Source organism: Dufourea novaeangliae, unplaced genomic scaffold, assembly GCF_001272555.1.
Source record: "Dufourea novaeangliae isolate 0120121106 unplaced genomic scaffold, ASM127255v1 scaffold101, whole genome shotgun sequence".
Lineage (NCBI taxonomy): Eukaryota > Metazoa > Arthropoda > Insecta > Hymenoptera > Halictidae > Dufourea > Dufourea novaeangliae.
In genome coordinates this window covers 2679337-2701151 of record NW_015373989.1, presented here as the reverse complement: position 1 = coordinate 2701151, position 21815 = coordinate 2679337, and the positions used below count along the sequence as shown (strand labels likewise).

General features: G+C 35.3%; 3 protein-coding genes across 5 annotated transcripts; 2 read left to right on the top strand and 1 right to left on the bottom strand.

Annotated features, from left to right (window-relative positions):
- The first annotated feature begins 914 nt into the window (after positions 1-914).
- On the top strand, positions 915-7024 carry LOC107187672 (DNA (cytosine-5)-methyltransferase PliMCI-like). The gene is made up of 15 exons (XM_015575815.1): positions 915-1193; positions 1275-1845; positions 1939-2302; positions 2538-2864; positions 2930-3082; positions 3163-3622; positions 3690-3889; positions 3964-4381; positions 4457-4780; positions 4850-5001; positions 5080-5414; positions 5487-5598; positions 5671-5820; positions 5895-6061; positions 6145-7024. Exons 1-15 carry the CDS (start codon positions 1070-1072, stop codon positions 6614-6616), a joined length of 4329 nt encoding a protein of 1442 aa, XP_015431301.1. The 5' UTR covers positions 915-1069; the 3' UTR covers positions 6617-7024.
- Positions 7025-7195: 171 nt separating this feature from the next.
- LOC107187673 (transmembrane and coiled-coil domain-containing protein 1) lies at positions 7196-8116 on the top strand. The gene is made up of 4 exons (XM_015575816.1): positions 7196-7356; positions 7454-7531; positions 7637-7956; positions 8024-8116. Exons 1-4 carry the CDS (start codon positions 7296-7298, stop codon positions 8114-8116), a joined length of 552 nt encoding a protein of 183 aa, XP_015431302.1. The 5' UTR covers positions 7196-7295.
- Positions 8117-9306: 1190 nt separating this feature from the next.
- LOC107187775 (serine/threonine-protein phosphatase 1 regulatory subunit 10) lies at positions 9307-21715 on the bottom strand. Of its 3 annotated transcripts, XM_015575948.1 has the most exons (10): positions 21701-21715; positions 21404-21585; positions 20271-20336; positions 19355-19539; positions 17167-19043; positions 11873-12099; positions 11528-11681; positions 11137-11448; positions 10893-11052; positions 9307-10556 (listed from the first exon to the last, which is right to left on the bottom strand). In XM_015575948.1, exons 3-10 carry the CDS (start codon positions 20271-20273, stop codon positions 9722-9724), a joined length of 3753 nt encoding a protein of 1250 aa, XP_015431434.1. In that variant the 5' UTR covers positions 20274-20336; positions 21404-21585; positions 21701-21715; the 3' UTR covers positions 9307-9721. The 3 variants fall into 3 exon arrangements, with proteins under 3 accessions (XP_015431434.1, XP_015431436.1, XP_015431435.1); XM_015575950.1 differs by lacking the exons at positions 21404-21585; positions 21701-21715 and adding an exon at positions 20669-20757; XM_015575949.1 differs by lacking the exons at positions 21404-21585; positions 21701-21715 and adding an exon at positions 20523-20645.
- Between the last annotated feature and the right edge of the window lie 100 nt (positions 21716-21815).

Sequence of the window (21815 nt, the reverse complement as noted above, 5' to 3'; positions counted from 1 at the left end):
TAGGATTATTTTAGAAATCGATATGAGATTCAAAGTGTAAAAATGTCTAGTACTTTGAATGTTTTAGAAAATTATTCGAGATAAAGATGTATGGAACTACTGAAAATTACTTTAGATTCCTTTTTCTTATTCTGTAAATTCTTTGATTGGAATATGAATGTTGCTGGAAGTATGAGCATTTTCACAGGACAATGATATAAATGGAACTTTGAAACTTTTTTAAGTGTTACAGTGATATTTCGTTATATGTTCCATAATGTCAATAATATTGATTTCCCCGCAACATCCATAATTTTACAAATGTTAATATAACGAAATATCTTTTATGTGATGTTTGTGGTGTAATAAAACTCTGTGTTTCGATTACGTTTTTGATACATATACTCACTTATATTTCAGAACATGAGACACGAAGTCCCATAAGATGATAGGTCTATCCTATACCTAGTCGGTGGTATAAGCACAGACGATACCTTGTCTGTGTTATCACCTTATCACCTCGCTGTGGTAGAATTTATATTAGCTAATGGCTTGAGAATTTTTTTGTAGATGGCACCATATGTCTACTCTATCACTTTTAATTAACTGCATTGAAACGATTAAAGCTTGATTAAAAACACCAGACCGGCAATTTTTAATAGGCAAGATGAATACAGAGGAGTTTTCCAGGGAATCTGATATTGATGAATAAATAGTTTAATCATAATATACACGATTTGTATGTATTTTTCGTATTGCTTTTCATACTATTGAATACCATTCTTTCGGCTGGTACTCACGGGTTATCAGAGTGGGGCGGAATTATTATTTTGATCGTCGGCTGTTTGGCGTTTTCATGTGAACACGCTTTGAAAGATTTTGGCGGTATACTATTAGCGTGCGTGCCCCTGTACTTACGTGTGTGTAATGCATCCGTGAAACTAGGAGAAAACGTGTTCATTTGTAATTATTTCTTACATTACGGATACATTCTTATTAAAATTGTTATTGTTAGATGTAAAGAGTCCGTATCCCGTGTGGAACACTAGGTTCATAGAGAATTTCGTAAATATATTAGACTTTAGTCAATATGATATCGGCTATCATAGTAAAGACTGAGAACTACGAGACAGAAAAACAAACTGAGATTGACCATTCAGAAAAGCATCAGGTATCCTTAAACGAGCATGTTAACAAGGAGAACAAAAACACAGGTAAATTGTTCGAGTAGTATTTAAAACGTAGTCATAAATAATAATACCATCGATAAACAGAACTTATTTCTTATTCATCAGTGAATGATGCTACACCAGTTCCAGAGACAAGTAAAGATAGAAAGAAGCTTCGCAGTGGAAAGTATATAAGTACAGATGTTACAAGTTTCCAAAGAGTCCATGGAAATGTCACCAAAAATGCAACACCTCAACAAAAGACACAGTCTAAGAAACCTATTAAAAGAAAAAGCAATGTGGCTGAAGAATTGGAAGCGAAGGCACCTATGTTGGAGCTGAACGAAGAAAAACAAATGAATCATATTAAGTCTGAAAATGAATTGCATCAGGAACAGATAGAATTAGGCGATGACTCTGAGAACAACACTCTTAAAAAGATTAAAATAGAGAGTTGTAACGTAAATGGAAATGAACCCAAACCAATGCATCAGAAACCTGTTAGTGTTCACCAAAAGTGTGAATATTGTTGTCAGAAGTTAAATAATCCTGACTTAAAGATATATCCAGGTCATCCGAATGGGGCAGTGGAAGAAATCATTGCATTGACAGATCCTAAATTATCTTTATTCACAGGAGAAGAAGCCACAGTTTATGAGGGCGATGAGAGACCACAGAATAAATTAACTGACTTTTGGTAGTTAATCTTTTATCGTATAATGAAAACAACAGTACAATTTATGAAGTATTTGACTCCTACAACTAATGTTTTTTCTGCTTTTTTTTATAGCGTTTATGACAAGAACGGGCATTTGTGTGCTTTTGATACTGGCCTGATTGAAAAGAATATAGTACTTTATTTTTCTGGTTACATGAAACCTATTTATGAGGAAAATGCATGTCCAGCAGGAGGTGTGCCTACTAAAGATATGGGACCAATAAACGAGTGGTGGGTGGCTGGTTTTGATGGTGGTGAACTAGCACTTATAGGATTTACTACAGCATTTGCAGAATATATATTGATGGACCCCGCTGAAGCATATACACCATTCATGGATTCAGTGAAAGAAAAGATTTATATGAGCAAGATAGTTATAGAATTGTTATTGGACGAGGTTAATCCTACTTATGAAGATTTATTGAACAAGTTACAGGTATGTTATCTCTATAAAAAATTATAAGTATCTTAAATGGAACATTGATATAGGAACCTAAGAAAACAAGGGACCAGGTAAGTGAGATTCAAAACTGCGATCTCTAGATTCTTTTACTGGAAAGCATGTATCTTAATCACCAGTTACAGTACCTTCCAACTCCTGGTTGCTTGACACTAATTAATGAGTCTGGGTGTTGTGATCACAGTAAGATATTAATTGTATTTTTTTCCAGACTATAGTTCCACCAAAGGGATTGTCCAGATTTACAGAAGATTCCTTATTAAGATATGCTCAGTTTGTCTGTGATCAAGTTATTTCGTTTGATGCATCAGCAAGACCGGAAGATCCTTTATTAATTACAAGTTCATGTATGCGTGCGTTAATAACACTTGCAGGTGTAACGTTAAACAAAAGAATTGCATTGCGCAGAACACAGCCGAGAGACCAAAAGAATAAGAAAAGTGTCTGGACAAAAGCTACAACTACAAAATTAGTTAATAATATGTTCGAAACATTCTTCTCTGACCAATTGGCCACAAACAATGAAAAAGAAGTCTCTGTGGGTATTTGAAATGTTTATAATAAATGAAATCAGTGTATTCAGTGTACTGTTCTCTTCGACAGGGTCCTAAGAGGCATAGATGTGGAATATGTGAAACTTGCCAGCAACCTGATTGTGGAGTATGTTCTGCTTGTAAAGATATGATCAAGTTCGGCGGATCTGGAAAGAGTAAACAAGCTTGTAATAGGAGAAGATGCCCAAACATGGCTATTCAAGTAAAAGAAATATTAAATAAAATTCTACAAATATACGATCGTATGAAACAAATGTTTTTTTACATTTCCGTAACGTTTAGGAAGCCAATGATTCAGATCAAGAAGATGATGAGTTTAACGACGCATTAATAGAAAACACAAAAATTACACAGAAAATGATTTTGAAAGAATTCAAACACGTTGAAAAGGAAATCACATGGGTAGGGGAACCAGTTATAGACGATGGACGAAGAACATTTTATAAATCGGTTATGGTTATCGATGAAGAGATAAAAATAAATGATTACGTACTGATCGAATCGAATGATCCTACCGTACCACTACAAATAGCTAAAGTCATGTATATGTGGGAAGATAAGAACGGGGCGAAATTGTGCCACGCGAATTGGTTCAGAAGAGGCAGTGATACAGTGCTTGGAGAAACATCAGATCCATTGGAATTATTCGTACTCGACGAATGCGACAATGTACCATTTACGTCAGTGAAATCTAAAGCTACCGTTATTTATAAAGCCAGTCCAAAGAATTGGAGTGAATTAGGTAATTACTTCGTCTATCATTGAAGAAGTCGAGGTAAATATGTAACTAAATATTAATAACATTTCAGGAAATGCAGACTTATTACCAGAAGATAAAATACAAAATAAAGATGGAAGGACTTACTTTTACCAAAAACGGTATACCCCTGAAACAGCTCGTTTCGAAGATCCCTCTCCGGATCCTGCCTGTCAACGGAAAGAAGTTAGTCATCGATTTTGCCCTGCTTGTGTGCGTTTCACAATGTTACAGTGTTATTATACACCAAAGGTATGCAAAATGAATGATCAAGACCTCTTCCATTATGCATTCGATTTCTAATGAAAAGTTAATTATCTGTTTAGGTCTTCGATAAAGAAGAAGAGAAAAACAGCAAGGAAGTGACATATGCTGTTATAAAATACAAAGGTGAAGAATTCAGAGTTGGTTCTGCCGTATTTTTATCACCTGGAGCTTTGAAATACAAATACACATCTACATATCACAGTATTTCAAAGACAAAGAAAGGAAAGGTAGATGAGGATATGTATCCCGAATACTACAGAAAGTCTTCAGATCATGTGAAGGGATCAAACTACGATACGCCTGAACCATTTCATATTGGTTACATTAACGCAATATACGCGAAAACTAATAACAAATTAGTTGCTTCGTCAGATATATGGATTAAGATAAATAAAATGTATCGACCAGAGAATACACACAAAGGACTTACGCTAATGCAACAGGTTGATCTGAACATGGTGTATTGGAGTGATGAAGGTAAATGGTCAAACAGTTTTCATTTTTATAAGTTAGAGGAAAGGGGATTAATAAATTTCAATTCGACCTTCACAGTTTGCGATGTAAAGTTTTCTGAAGTAACAGGTAAATGTTACCTGGCATATTCAGAGAACTTGGATCAGTCTGAACAGGAGTGGACGGTAGGTGGTCCAAATCGTTTTTATTTTTCTCAAGCTTATAACGCTTCCGAAAAGGCATTCGTTGATCCACCAAATCACGCTATGGGTATCGGTAAACCTGGAAAGGGAAAGGGGAAATCAAAGTGCAAAAATAAGAATTTTGAGAACAGAGACGCTAAGAAGACAATTGATAAAGCAATAGATTATTATGTTGTTCCCGAAAAATTGAAAACATTAGATGTATTTGCTGGCTGTGGTGGTTAGTATAGAACTTTAAAATCGTACTGTTTATGTAATGATTGTTTCTAACTGGAACTGTATAATGTAGGATTGTCTGAGGGATTACGACAAGCTGGTATCGTAGACAATCGTTGGGCAATTGAAAGAGAAGAATCGGCTGCATGCGCGTATCGACTCAATAATCCTAATACAACTGTATTTTGCGAGGATTGCAATGTACTTCTGCGAAAAGTTATGAATGTAAGCTAATTTAACAAATACGAATACAGAAAAAATCTTGTACTATAATACATCTATGAAATTAATGTTCTCTCATAGGGTGATGTTTGCGATGATAGTGGTCAACGTTTACCTCAAAAAGGGGAAGTAGAATTATTATGCGGTGGACCACCATGCCAAGGTTTTAGCGGCATGAACCGTTTTAATTCACGACAGTATTCGTTATTTAAGAACTCCTTGGTAGTTTCGTGTTTGTCTTATTGTGATTATTATAGACCAAAATACTTTATCATGGAAAATGTTCGAAACTTTGTTTCCTTTAAGAGAAGTATGGTACTAAAATTGACATTGAGATGTCTCGTACAAATGGGTTACCAATGTACATTTGGTATTCTGCAAGCTGGAAACTATGGTATTCCCCAAACTAGAAGAAGGTACATAAAGTTCGGTTGTATCAACTAAACATGTAATCTGAATACACTTTAACTTTTTCTGTATGGCTCCAGACTAATAATATTAGCTGCTGCACCTGGAGAAACACTGCCAAAATACCCGGAACCAACCCATGTGTTCAGCAAACGGGCATGTCAATTAAGCGTTATTGTTGATAATAAAAAGGTAAGTTATTCTTAAGCTTGCATAGGAATCATTATTTGTACGAATTTTATAATGTATCTTTTTATTTTATAGTATTCATCTAATTGTGATTGGACTCAGTCGGCACCGTATAGAACGATCAGTGTCCGCGACGCTATGTCTGATTTACCTAATATTCGAAACGGTTGGAATAAGGAAGACATGGCCTATGGAGATGAACCAATCTCTCACTTTCAAAGAAAAGTAAAGACAAGAAATAATTTGCCATCCTTACATCTACATTTTTTTTTTATAAACACATTTGTCTTCGTTCTCAGGTAAGGCCGAAAGAATCCGATGCTATACTACGAGATCACATTTGCAAAGACATGGCCCCTCTAGTCGAGGCGCGAATAGCACACATTCCAACCGCAAGTGGATCTGATTGGCGAGATTTACCAAACATTGCGGTACGTTTGAGTGATGGGACGTTCTCGAAGAAGCTGTAAGTATAACTGATTTATATCTTTGTAAATATTATAAACAAGAGCGAACAGTTCATTTAGTAAATAATTGTTTCTATTATAGAGAATATACTTATCACGATAAAAAGACTGGTAAGAGTTCCACTGGAGCATTTCGTGGTGTATGCAGCTGTTGTGCAGGCAAACCTTGCGACTCAATGGATAGACAGTACAATACTTTAATTCCATGGTGTTTACCTCATACCGGAAATCGTCATAATCACTGGGCGGGATTATACGGTAGATTAGAGTGGGATGGATTCTTCGGTACAACCATTACCAATCCTGAACCTATGGGCAAACAAGGTCGTGTTTTACATCCGGAACAAACCAGAGTTGTAAGCGTGAGAGAATGCGCTAGATCACAAGGCTTTCCTGATTCGTTCCGCTTTTATGGAAACATACTTGACAAGCATCGCCAAATCGGCAACGCCGTCCCGCCGCCATTAGGCGCTGCTCTTGGTTTTGAAATTAGAAAATGCTTAGCAACCGAGAACAACGAGCAATTAGAGAAAAAGCTAGATTTCAGCGACTGATAACAATGTTAAAAGCAATGATATTTATGACGGACTATTCTATTGAATCTTAACGGTAGCACAATATGTTATAGATGTCTTTTCTTTTTTTTATCTCGGTACATGAATTTACCAATATGTGTCCATTAAGAGTATGTAGATGCTTCCTTATACCATTTACGTAACCAAAAGTATTATGGGATGGTGCAACATTTATTTTCATGTGCAGCACTCAACAGCGAGAATCAGTATTTTAAATTGCTTTTAAAATATTGAACACATACGTACACATGTATGTACTTGTCGGGAACTATTACATGGGAGAACTCGTTCGTAACAATTATTATACTATATGTATATATTGTACCTTTTTACAGTTGTGTTAAAAATAAAATTGTTTATCGACATAGTTTTAGAAGAGAGATAATGGCGGGTAAAGTTATTACATAACGCAAGGAATATTTATTGTGAAATAAAATCTTTATAACAAATTCTTATGCTATTAAATAAAAGACTTCCCCGCCATTTTTTATTCACTTTTTTTGAATTTCGTATAAGTAAGAAAACTTAATTTTATACCCATTCACAGTTATTCCAGTCTTGCTATCAAACACGAAATTCCTATATATACATACGGAGCAATACAGGCATTACATGTCATTACAATTCAAGCAATATTTAACAAATATTTTACACTAACATGTGGGCAGATACCATTTTAATCGTGTTTATTAGTATTTGTACTGCTTTATTAGGAGAAGGTAGAACATTTTAAGTATTTCTTGTTTTCGCAGTTTAAGGTTATATTTCCTATCTTCAGGTTACTAATTTTCAAACAAATTTTATATTATATTATAGGTTTAACATGGCTGATGGTTTATCGAACAGAAAAATATCAAAAATTAAAGGCTGAAGTTGAGAAACAAAGTAAAAAGTGTAAGTTTCTAAGTAATGATGTTAAGTAGACAGTGGTTCCTTAAAGACCTGTGCAGATTATTCATTTAAATATTTAAATAAATCGTTATATAAAACTAATTTCAGTGGAAAAGAGAAAAGAGGCTCATGGTGATTCATTGGATAAACAGCAAAAAAAGAAAATTGAACGAGAAGAGGAAAGATTGAAAAATAACAACAGAGATCTGTCTCTTGTAAAAATGAAATCTATGTTTGCAATTGGGTTTGCATTCACAGCTCTTTTGAGTATGTTTAACAGCATCTTTGATGGCAGAGTTGTGGCAAGGTTGCCATTTGTTCCAATTAGTTGGATACAAGGTTTATCACATAGAAACCTTCCAGGTGATGACTACACAGAATGTTCATTCATCTTTCTTTATATACTGTGCACAATGAGCATAAGACAGGTATATAGTATTTTACAGTACATATTATGATTGAAATTAAATCATTCAATAAAAATGTTATTTGCAGAATATTCAAAAAATGCTCGGATTTGCTCCATCCAGAACTGCAAGTAAACAGAGTGGAAGCATATTTGGTCCTCCACCTCAACAGTTTAAATAAATTTAGAGGAATATTAAATTATTTCGAATACAATAAATATATATTTAATACTGATATATGATCCTGTTTTTAATTAAGTTTGTATAATACAGTGTATTTATAAATATTATAAAACACAGAATCGTTAAGTCTATCCAATATGACAAATGGGTGAGAATATGACTGCGAAACATAAAAAAAACACCATTTTTATATAAAACTCGAAAAATGAACAAGATAATTTAAAAATAATGTAAAAAGATAGTAAAATGAATGGGAGCTTTCCTGTTGATAGAGTAATGCAGCATATTTTAGAAAATAGTTATTGATTCATGTATTCCATCAAGCAGCTCTTATACAACAATCAATGTTATATACAAACATAACGATCAATCATATACACAAAATAACCACTACCTTTAATTCGTAAAAAATATTTAATACAATAATAGTGTACCAGTAATCGGTCTCATGGAGCACAGAATCAAACAGATCACCGAAAGTGTGCTCTATTATTAACGGATTGTTTTGCCATTAACTACTTTAAATCATACATACACATTTTTACTTAAAATTGTTGCCTTTCTTTTTATATTATTACATACCATTAAGCCTAAAACAGTCTCTTGTTATTAGAGCTAGCGACATTTTTTTGTACAAAATGATACAATTATGATATTTACAATAAATCTACATACACGACTAAATATTAGACATCTTAATTTAATAAAAAGTTATTTAACTCGTTATTTGAACTTTTGGTGTTACAATGTTCCGTTGTATGTTACGCATAATTCGTTTCGACAGCATTTTTAATCACACAGATTCATTATTAATAATAGAAAGCGAGTAGACACCTGGCAATCTTGAAAGACAAATGCTTATTAAATTGGAATTTCCACTTCCCGATTATTAGCGTTATACATTTTGAAATCATTAGTCGTCATGTTTATAAGATTAAAAATCGTGACGTATCGGTTAATTTTAATTACTGTTATCCGAAATATATATTCGGCAGTGACTACTGCCTGTAAATTGTGAACGCGAAAGGAAGACATTTAAATGATATTTCACATTATGATGACATATTCCAATTTTCAATATATTCTGAAAATAGATAAATAAAATTATTCTTCTTTTTTACAATTGTTTCAGACTTTCAATATTCCCACCAAATTATAATAAAACATAACGTGTAGGAACCTCTCGCCGTCCAGCAGCCGATGAACCTGTTGTTTTTCGTTCATTGTCATTTCAAATTTAAAGCAGCTTTCGACCATGAAATTCTGCTAAATATCACTGACGAAAGAATAAGGTTCTCATGCTGTATTTAATTCTCATATTCTGCGTGACACAATGCAAAGAAATCAAGAATTATTCAATATCATTCGAATCCCTTGAAAATAGAACTGTACAAATATTACATCATGCGCTTCGTTATTAGTATTGTTAATAGAAAATTGCACATTATCATTGATTATCGCGTGTGACATGTACTTCGATCAACTAAGGTGAATAGTTCCTCCTATATGATCGTCCGTTCCCGAAAATTCGATCGCACAGAACGAATGTTGTATCACATTACTACGAAAATGCCAACGACTCCTCGGTTACCCGGAGCATCTTTCAAAATGGCGGACAGTTTACACCAGGATGAAGGTACTGACACTTATCACCGACACGGCAGTAGCCATTCTTTGAAAACTGTCTACACACTGGCGGTTGCTTTCCACTCCCTCTCCAACCACCACCCCCCCTCCATCCCCCTCTTCCAGGTGGTCCCCCACCGCCTCGGTACCAGCCAGGTCCAGGTACACCTCTACCTCTGCCGTGCATTGGACCACCACCTCTAGGTCCTTGAAAGTTCGGTCCTGGGCCGTACATAGGACCAGGCGGACCTTGGAAATTATTTGGGTTCATGTTATTGAAGCCCATATCTTCTGGCCCCATCATTCCGTACCCTTCCTGTTGTTGATTGTACATAGGCGGCGGTCCCATCATTCCAGGCGGTACCATTGGACCACCCTCCATACCTGGCGGGAACGCGTTAGGCATATTTCCCATGGGATTCATTCCCATTCCATCAGGTACAACAACTTTTCCATCGCCCGTTCTCCATCCTCCTCCTGCAGCAGGCATTGGTCCTCCCATTTCAGGCCCTATCGGACCCATGTGAGAAGGTCCCATCATTTGCGGAGGCATCTGAGGTATCGGACCCATAGAAGTCTGAGGACCCATAGGCGTCATCACTGGCTGTTGATTATGGGGGAACGATGGATAATGGAAATTGGAAACGGGCGGTGTTTGAGGTTGCAGCTGAGGCTTTGGCTCTGGCCAAGCCATGGAAGTGAAGTCTTTCTCGCTTTCCTTGTTTCCGGTGAGATCGTCTAAAGGAATGATTTTAGGATCACTATATATATGATGGCGTTCTTCGTCGGGTTCCGCTGCGGAATCTGGAATCCTATAATTAAAATACATTACGTAAATAAATTAAACGTTATTAATTTTTTTATTAAAAAAACAATAATTATGAAGATATATTTTGTAAGACTCGCATCAGAGTGTACAGTTTATATATGAAACCGTCCAATGGTTTCGAGTTCCTAATTGTTTAATCTAGCATGCATAGTATATTTCACACGACTACATAAGTCAACAATACTCGTGTGTGTCTACATGCAACGTACATGACTATACTTCAGAAATATACTACATGAATTTATATCAAAGACAAAGAAATCATAAAGTATGTAATTATAGATCTGTTAACTAAGTAAGTAAGATAGTCTGTTCTTACATGCTTCGGTTAAAGTACAACGCCTGCAAAATGCCTTTCTCCCTAGCATACTGAATGTCTTTCTCTCTACTATCTTTTCCAGATTCTACTAAAGCTGGAGGTAGATCGATTGGAATTAAAGGTTTCCATCTCGTCCTCTCTTCCATTAAGTCTTCAGTACCTGAAAATCACACGAATTATTCGATTTCATTTTCTATATAAATATTCACAAAGTAATGCAACAGATAGTAGCATGATGACTCACTTAATTTTCTAGCCATCTGGAATGCTTCTCTCTCGTTCTGTTTTTCCATTTGCTTCATATCAGTGAACGTTTTTGTAACATTCACCCTTTCAGTTTCGTCCAATTCGAAGTATCGCACCGACTCTATATCTGTTTTCCATTTCAATACTTTCTTCGGTCCTTTACGTTTCTGAAGCAATAAAACACTTCTCAATCCATCAACGTAACGAATTTCTGGATAGGAGCCAGTGTTCTCCTTCTTTGTCGAATCCGATACAGAGGAATCATCCGGCGAATCGGCCTTCTCCTCCACATCATCATCAGGTGTCGGTGCTAATAAACAAAAGCCAACGTTAGAATCAGATATTAGTATGTTCTAAATAAATTAAAGAAATATGGTTGAAAATCTTACTATTACTTCCGGCATCATCATCAACATCCGGCTTGAATATTCTATTCTCTTTCTGGTCATCCGCCTCCTCTTTATCTTTTTTAACATCATCGTCCGAATTCTCCTTCTCTTTTTGCTCCTTATCTTCGTCTGTTTCCAGAGTATCTTGATAAAACTGCAAATAAACATAGTTTCTATTAAACTCTATTTATAGAAAATTAAATCGAAATTCGAAACTTCAGAAAATAATTTCTCGAAATCTTGCGCGATATATAAATAAATAATAGGTATAGATTTTTTTTATTGCTGGTCTAATTTTATAATTACCAGCCGTCGAAGAACAATGTTATGAAAAAAAATACACACCTTAAAGTTAGGTTTGACAACTACAGGTGATTTTTCATCGGCACTTGGTGGTGAGGTGGGTGGAGGCGTAACATCCCGATTATCGTTCGCGGCAGTTTCCTGTTTCTTCGGTTCCGAAGGACCGTCTTTTGTGATAGACGTTCTCCGTTTCCTCTTCCGCGGTTCTTTGCTCTTCGTCGACGCCGTTAAAGCATCCATAAACATATCGCTTTCTTGCAGAACCATTGCTGGAAAAAAATAATTAAAAACCCACGGTTAAAGTACAAATTGAAAAGAGAATTATTTAATAGAAGTCCCCATTTCTTTATTGATAAAGTGAAATGAAGTATGAGATGATTACAGTGTGTCCATCCGGTTCCATCAGGATCGTAGGTCCAACCAGCAAAGTAATTAATTATTAATTAAAGTGCATCGTTGGTCCTATAATTAATTATTATTATCTCTGGAATCTCATTGTACCTTGAAAGATAAAAAGCTCTGCATTGGTGGTCCTTTCAGATCCGGATGTGACACAATAGCAGTTCAGATACACCTGCAATAAAATTTTAATATTCGTAAACTGTCCGCTTAAATCTGTAAAAAGACATACATAATATATCTATAAACAAATAAAAAGGCGGATGGCAGTCCTTGAGAAATCTGAAAATAAATAATAATTTTATTCCATCAGGTGTTTGATCGAGGAAGAAGCGGAAGAAAGACCAATGAACAAACTGCAATAAAAAATAGTGTCAATCTTTGTTTCTAAAAAACTGTGAAAATCGTTTGAAGGTGTAGAAGAACGAAGACATTATCTTGATTCAGTAAAAATGTGAATCTTTGAAACAAAAAGTTGCGAATACAGTTAACAGTATTCAATATCGAAGTCAAATTCGGTTGTTGCGTAATTACAAACGCAAATATAAGAGGCAGTTTTGTTGTACGATTTCCGTCACAAGTGAGTAAATTTTTATTGATCAATAGGATCATTGAATCAATTCGAAGTGTCGAAGCGAATGCAAAACAAAGATGTAAATAATGCACCTGTGTTTGCAATAGCATCGTACCGATCAAAGTTTTTAAAAACGGGAGACAACGTCGTAAATTCAATTTTTATAAATACATCAAATATTTAAAAAAAAAAGGAGAAAGTGATCGGTACGAAATACGTTTCGAAACGTATTCCGATTCAGTTTTAATAACTGCCCGTTTATTAATGCGGTTATGCATTATTTATTCTGTAAATTGTAGTCTCAGTTACGAATGCGTTTCGATAGCATAAACAAAGACTTTTTACGTATTCATTCAATGATTGATATCTTTGAACTTTTATTTTTCTGTTAAATTTTTGTTTCTATAACGATGAAATTTAGAATCGAACAAAGGGGACCAAATAGTTTCAATTGATGAACTGCTTTTTTTCAACATCCATTAATGATTCGTTTGTTGTATATAGGAAATGCAAGAGCGACATATCACATTGATAATGTGTTACAAGATAATCGTATATGAACATTTCTTAGAACGGATTCGATAAATGATAATAATAAACTGGGGAATAACATACGGGTTTTATTGTACGGCTCCAATTTTATTTCCATCAAACTCTCTAGAGTCATGTTTATGTTTAGTTTGCTCTAAACGCGATGCAAATCATTGAGCGTACCCTTAGCGTCTTTTACGTAACAATTTTAGCGTACTAGCTTTTTTCAACGTCTCCGTTACGTGTACTTTAAAAAATCCTCTTTGTAATGTAATACACCGCCTAATATTAACATAAATAATTACAGAGACTTTACGCAATCTTGCGATAGTAATTACTATAGAAACAGATACGTTTCTGTTCTTCTATTTTCCATATCGATATGAGAAATTACTTTCCATTGCTTTAAACATTACGAAGCTGCAAGAACTTTATAATTATTATGCATTTGAATAAATACCATTATATAAATTATCACTAATCAACGCTAAACGTATACAAAAGTATATTACAAATGCGTTAATGTATAATTCAAAATAAAAAATAAAGCTACACTTGCATACATCCGACTTAGCGAAACAATTTTAATATTTTCTTTTTTTTATATAATATAATCGACATTATAAAATCTAATGAAAACGAAAACCATACTCTTTCCTCGTACCATTAATTATAATGAAATGCGTCAACAATTTCGAATTTCTAAAGTAATAAAAACAGTACAAAAGAAAATAGTTTATAAGTTAAGAAACTTTCGTAAATGAAATGAGCTACTATGGAGTTTATTTTACGTTCGAATCCATTTTCGAATTTAAACAAGGCGATAGAATACGTGTTCGCGATACGGCGCGGATCTAAATACGTTGAATGGTTAATACATAATAGCGCGGGGCGTAATGCACTGCTACGAGAAACAGAGACTGGTCCCACACGCGATTGCCGGTGCGAACACCGTTGCAAAAACATCGGCCCCGGTACTCGCGTAGCAGAGCGGAGAATTGCGCCGTTGCGCAACTCCATCTCGTAATTCCCGTCCATCCTTCTTCGCGTCTAATTCAAACGGGTGATTCTGAAATCCAGCCTTTTTTCCCGCCGACACACCGAACGGTTCAAAACCTTGAATTTAAAAACATATTTAAACGACATTAAAAACAAATTTCTCTCTTTCAACGTGACTAAACTAGAAAAAAAATCAAACCGCGCTCTTTCTTTTTAACTGCGTCTCGTATGACACTGTTTCACGCAGCAACAGAATATACTGACAATAATATGAATTGAGCCAAGATCATTCTTATTTGAGAAAATTCGAATATACAGAAAAACATTTTTTTTTAGCAAACTTCAAGAGTTTCATAAAGCCCTTTTATATGATTTCGTACGACAGTTGTTGTTTTACATCAACGATTAAATAAACGCGGATTCTCCCATTACACAATTCAGTTATATGAAACGGTACTTAAGTACATTTTTCTAACTGTGCTAAGGACAAGCACGATTATATCGTTTCGTTCCCCTTGTCTTCCTCTATCTTTCTCCCGTTGCAATAAACATTCTCGTTTCACCCCGATTGTTAATCCGCGACCACTGGCAAGGAAGGTAACTTCTTCGCCATGTCGGACGTCGTCACCGGAAATAGACGATTACGTGTCGTGTAAGAAGAGGCCCGCTGATCCTAAAGGGCGGCTTGCTCAAGGACGTCGAGTCGATATGCAGCGTCGCATTTCATGCATTTTCAGATGTGTGTTTCTCATCCACGAGATTGTCTCTTTTTCAAATGAACTTCCTCCAAACGTCGTGCCACATTCTTCTCGCTTTTTTTTTCATCTACTCCGTCCAAACATACTCTAATTGCTTTCTCTCTCTACCTCGCACGCGCTCAATCTCTCCCTCTCTCTCTCCCTCTCTCTCTCTTTCTCTATGTCTCATCATTCTTTCTCACTTTCACAAGGATATCTCGGGACTGATGTGCCCGAAACAAATTTCAATTCTCTCTGATGAACGCACGAACGTATTCGAATGATTCCGCAAATCCACTGTGAACTGAATAAGACAAATTTGAAAATAACGTGTCGCTATGGAGAATTCCTTTCCCTTGTGTGGTGACGCTCGAAATGGTGTCATAAAACGTCCAGCATCTTTCGTTTGCTAGTCGAATATAAAAACTCGTAGGCAAAACTCTGGTGCCATGAAAATAAAACTGCACACTAAAAAAAAAAAACAACAAGCTCGGACAATACTTCGCGTTATCGCGACTATAGGAATTAATAAAAGTATATTCCAGAAGCATGCAACCAACGCAAATTTCTCACTAATTTTAAGCTAATACCGTGTTATGGATTCGTTTCAAGCGTATGCCTACTTGGTTACTTAAATTAATTTATGTGGACGAATAACACCATTCTGAGCGACCCAACTTTTTGTTCGCACTTTCAATTTGTGCGATTAGTCACCGAGAGGATGGAAATCTGGATGGGCCCACGGTATGAGTGTTTGCTTTGATCAAGCATTCAAGTGAGCAAGATGTATAGCAGAAACCCAAGAGTTAAATATTTCCAGATTTCTGATCAATTTATTTAAAATGCTTAATAGGGTGTACATGTACAAGGGAAGAAGTATGGACAGACGAGAGTTTGGTTTTGTCTCCTTACCTAGATAGATTAGTAATATCCGGATGGTGACTTCTATTTGGTGTATCGTTCGTCGGTGAACGGTAAACACACCCCCGAAAATTCTATCGATAAAAACACAACACAGTTTCCTATTTTATCCAATAAAAATTACCAATCGACGGAACTGCCACGATTTTCTTGAATGTCGCTTAATCAGAATAGTCTACGTTATTTTGTAACCGCACCCCGGCACTTAGCTTTCATAACTTTCAGTACGTACGATTTAATTAATATCGAAGATTACCTGTTAAATCTTCTTAATATAGGAAATAAATCGACGGTCAAAGAGATGATCTTAATTGTCTTCGTTCTTCTAACACGATGATTATTTATCGGGACAAGCACGAGAGATCCATTTTCAATCGCACTTCCACGTAGCTCGATCGATACAGGATTTCTTTTACCTTCTATAAGCTCTCTAACAATTTTTAGGAAGGTAGTACAGACAGGGTTCTATTGTACGGTATACAAACTAAAATAATATTGGCCTGGAAGAAATTCTGCGTTAAACAGATAAATAAAATCTACATGAATGCCGTGAATTGTAAAATATCAGTGCGTTCACGCAATATAGAAAATATATAAATAATAGTTTGCTCATCTTTCTCCTGGAGCCATCCACCTGCAAACTCAATATTAAGAAGTTAGTAGTAGCATGTACGATAGACAAGACTGATGTTCCAAAGCCGATTGCTATCCATTAAGTATGTAACTTAGAACAGATTGTACGCAATATTATTATACAAAAAATTGGAGTTGACATTTTTGCTACTGTACTAATTATAGTAAAAATATAAGAATAATAACTAATACATCATTTATATTCTTCTTTTATGAGTTAACAACTAAGACTTTAATAAGTACCCTAACATAATATATTGTTAAATATGCTAAATAAATCCAACTAATCTATCAATGTGGTAATTAATACTGACTATATATAATACATATTTATAAAAAAAACATGAGAACTTTAAAAGAAGCTTGTAAAAATGTTTCAATCCAAAATTTTTAGGCTTAGAACATCAGTGTGTAATAAGAATTTAAGGTAAAATATATATCTTTTTCCCTAAAGAATTAAATTATCTTCTTGAAAAAAGGTATGTATACACTATAAAAGGAAATTTTGAAGCATAGTACTTTAGAAACTGAGTGATACTTACGTTTTGGTTTTGGTGGTATCAACTTAATGCCTCCCTTCTTTTCTTCGCTTGGAGGTGTGGTTGGAGAGTCCAGAGACAATTTTGCCCGTTTATCCGCCGTTGGAATAGCTTCTCTAAGCGGGGAAGGCCTCTTCAGGACAGGTAACTTCTGTGGTATGACTTTTTTCTCAATGATAGGGTTCGGTTTTTTTGCCGATCTTGGAGGTGGTGGTTTTACTTCCTCCTCTAAGCCAGTTGACCTGAATTTAGAGTTAAACGTTTTCACAGTCTTTGGCCGTGTTGTAGAGTCCTGAGAATTTTTTCTACTCTCGATAGAAATGGAAATATTTTTTTTCTCTGGCATTGCAACAACTTTCTTCGAATCAGTCTTATTTTCTTTAGAGCTGTCCCTAGAGTCTGTAGATGACTTTCTTACAGCTGCATCCCCTGGTTTCTCTTCTTCGGACTTCTTTTTCGGTATTTTTCCTAACTTAGAACTCAATGCCTGCCCTTGTACTTTTTCTAATGTTGCTTTATCTTTCTCTGCTTGATCCTTCTTCTGTTTCTCTTTCTCTCTTTCTTTATCAGATTTACTTTTACTGGAACTACTATGTTTACTGGATGAACCAGATGAATGATGCTTATCCCTGTCCTTGGAAGACTTATCCTTGGAACTGGAGCTTTTCGAACTACTACTACTACTACTACTAGATCGATGACTACTAGATTTTGATGTGGAACTAGAACGATGCGAACTGGAACTTGAGGTATGTTTAGAAGAACTTTTGGAAGATGAAGAAGAACTATGATGACTTTTCTTATCTGAACTACTAGATTTTTTCTCATCTCTTTTCGAAGAGTCCCGATTTTCTTTATTACTAGATTTACTAATTTCACTACTAACAGTGTCTTTAGAGTCTTTATTTTCTTTATTTTTAACAACTTCCACATCGGTAATGTCTATGGAATCTACTAAAGTTTGTTTCACTTCACTCGAAACTTGGTCGAATTTTTCGGATTGCGCAACGTCCGCTTTAAAGTCCTGACCACTGACTACACCATCACTGAGTTCCATAAACTCCGCTTCCTCTGAAATTTCCTTCACAGGAAGTGTATTGTCCACAATGCCTCCATTAATTTCTACCTTTGTACTATTTGTATTTAGAACACTATTAATATTCGCAGTATCAGTCTCCACTTTTGTGAGAATCTGTTTACCTTCGCGAATTGTGATTTTATACACAGGAATCGGAGATTGCGAAGATGTAGATACCACGACAAAAGCTGGCTTTTTCGATTGCTGCGACGACAGTTGTTGTTGTATTTGCACCTGTTGAGGTTTGCTCACAACTTGCAGTTGCAAGGGTTGTATAGTTGTCCTTTCTTGAGACTGCTGTTGCTGTTGTTCTTGCGCCTGTTGCAATTGTTGCTGAATGTGAGATACTGCAATAGGTGATGTGGAATTCGGAGTGAATTGTAGATCCTGCACATGCACAGTTGCACTTTCTATGCCCTCAGAAACTTGTTGAATACCACAGTGAATCGAATACTGTTGCTGTTGCGTTGTTTGGGATACAATATTTTGCCCTAGAGCTCCAGTATCCTGCGCCGAGACAGCTACAATTTGTGCTGGCACAGAGTTTGGTGCTGCTTCTCCTTTCACTATTTTCAGCCATTGTTCTACCAATTGGCTTGCCAACACTCTGACTCCTTGATGACTACCCTCTTTAGACAGGCCCTTTATTAATTTTGGACAATTGTTGCTTTTTAATCTTTCAATATCGACTGGACATAACAGCAGAAGTTCTAATAATTCTTGAATGAGAGCCCAATTTTTTAAAAGAATACCATCAGTTAGCCACATGTGAATGAGATTCCATCCTCCAGCTCCCATAAACCTAAAAACACAGAACATTGTCCAAATTCTAAGCTGTCCTATACTGTGATATAATCTTCTATGGCCAATAACATAATGTATTACAAATATATTTTGTGGGACTCGCATCAGTGAGTACGGTCTAGATATTAAAACCGTCCAATGGTTCAGAGTTCCTACAACTTTATTCTAGCATGTACTTTATATTTCACACAGTAATAGAAATTATGAATACTTGTGTGTGTCTCACATGCAATACACAGAATGGATTTTAAATTATATATTACAATTCATTGTATCATTAATTTGTAACATCATAAAACATATACTCACTGGCTAAGTAAATCCGTGTTTGTGGTCTTTAATATCTGAATGTAAATGCATTTTGAAACAAGTTTTTTTGAGAACTTCGTCATTAAATTAGCTAACCGATGAACTTCTTCTTTACTCTTAATACCTCCAGTTGGCCCCAACAAAACACTAAGACATTTCAGTAAAGACAGTGGATCTATACGTGGCTGAAAAACATATGGATATTATAATTTCAAATGACCATTTATAATAGCATAAATAATTAGTCTTCAAGAATTGGAAGTATTGTTTTCAATATTTTAAAAGAAATCATTCTCAGTTAAGCAATTTTTACTCCTTCCATATGTTGCACTTATTCTTGCAACATTCTAACTGTATATTCAAGTGCACACATTAAAGCAATTTATAACTTTTTTTTTTAATTTTTAATTGAGAAGAGGCAGCATATTTTCTTTCAATTTAATTGCTATTAAAAATCATACTATTTAATATAAATCCTAAATTCACGAACTATTACATAAACTAAAAATCATGTAATTATGTAAGTGTTACGTGAATTAAACCAAAGATTAAATCTTTCCGTTGCGAAGGAAAAAAAACACGAATATCGTCGAGAAACACAAATTGTGAATTCAAAAGCGTAAGGCTCGATTACCTTCCCCATTTTAATCTTTGAAACATGAGTACCATAAAAGCATGTTTTTTTAATTTTGGAAAAGCTAATGTTACACTACCGAAATGCTCATATTATACGATCATTAAAAGTTGGCGATGCCAGAAATAGGATACGAGGTCATACGAGTGAAGGTTATTGATCTTACAGCTTTCCCCTTCCATTGAGTATCTGTCGTAATTCCAAGTACATGGCGCCCTCTCTCAAAAAACTCGCGTATCACGGGGGGGAAAGTAATTGATTTTTTTAATAAATTTAACTTACCATTTTGATGTTATTCTGGACGATTTAGCGCATATCGAACTGCAAACATAGGATCATGTCGTAAATCTGTAATAAAACACAAAAATACTCGGGTTTTTTTTTGTGGGTAAAATCTGAACGCAGTTGAAGGTCGAACGTAACACGTTACACCGCCATATTGTCGAACATTCTCACGAACGGAGATACGTTAGAGATCTTATAAATCTCTTAAGAGTAAAAAAATAGTTACATTGGCAAAAAAAATGCTTTTACCTAAGTCTAAACGTACTTTCACCCAAAATCTCTCGCGATTACTAATCTCTTGAAACGCTTCCCTATTCTCATTATCCTTTTATCGTACTATACAAAAATCGTCTTTTCGCGAGTCGTAAACTACAATATCGGAAGGACTTTCGTACCGAATCTTTCGTCTATTCGATTTACGCTTTCGTTATAATTCATTTCCTAAGAAGGAAAACTTCGAATACTGAAATTAAACGGCAGAAAGCTACAAATATTGAAACTATCGGTACGAGATACGTAAGCTCCAGGCAACGGTGCTCACTTGATGGTCAACTGGCGGATTTCTTCCTGCGCAATACTTCCGCGCATATCCCACCCAAAATGGTTACACAACCGACCAATCACGTCGCGAGGCCCCCTTACGGTACCCAATAATTGTCGCGACCCCACCCTATCTCACTTGACATCATCACCGAGCAACTTCTATTTATAGCACACCATGATCGTCCATTTGTGCTTCATTAGAATTTTTTCCAAATTTGTAAATTCTTATCCATATATCATCACTAACACTTTTGATAACGCTCTTAAATAATATTCTGTTACCACTCGTGCAATTTCGAAATGTAACGTGTATCTCGCATGCAATTATTGCAGAGACTCGACAGACCCAACAATATGTCCATGAAATTACGTCACTAATATATGAATTGTTCTATCTTTGTTTTAGGCCTCTAATACTTTACGTATCAAGCTTCTTTTATTATATTCATTGCGATATTTTACTGAAATCCTCTATATACGTAATGAACGAAAGAACCGTACCACCCTCTAACATATCGTTTCAAAATTAAACGGTGTTAAAAGAATATAAGGCTTCGGCTTTTTTGAACGACAGAAAAGCCACTCACATTTGATTAACAATTAAATCCTTTTTATGGAAAATAAATGTTCACAGCAATGCATAAGAAATTGAACATTTCCTATACACGAAAACGACGTAGCCCTATGCTTCGATGAAAATGGACAACGCATTCGCCGACTGTTACAAGATTGTCTGGAATCCGCAAATATCTTCCTGTCGATCTGCCATCTGCAATCAAACATTGTTTAAATTTTACTTTTATTACCTTATTGTTGTTTTTCTTGTGATATCTTGTAGAACAATTCCGTAAATTTACTTTTAACTTGAGTAAAATTATCCTCACCTAACTACGTAGAAGCTGCTGTTACGTCCGAACCGGAAACATCCTATTCTCTTGGAGTGAATCAATTGCTTGTTTATTTTATGCACCATATCATGTTATTATTTTAAACTATTGA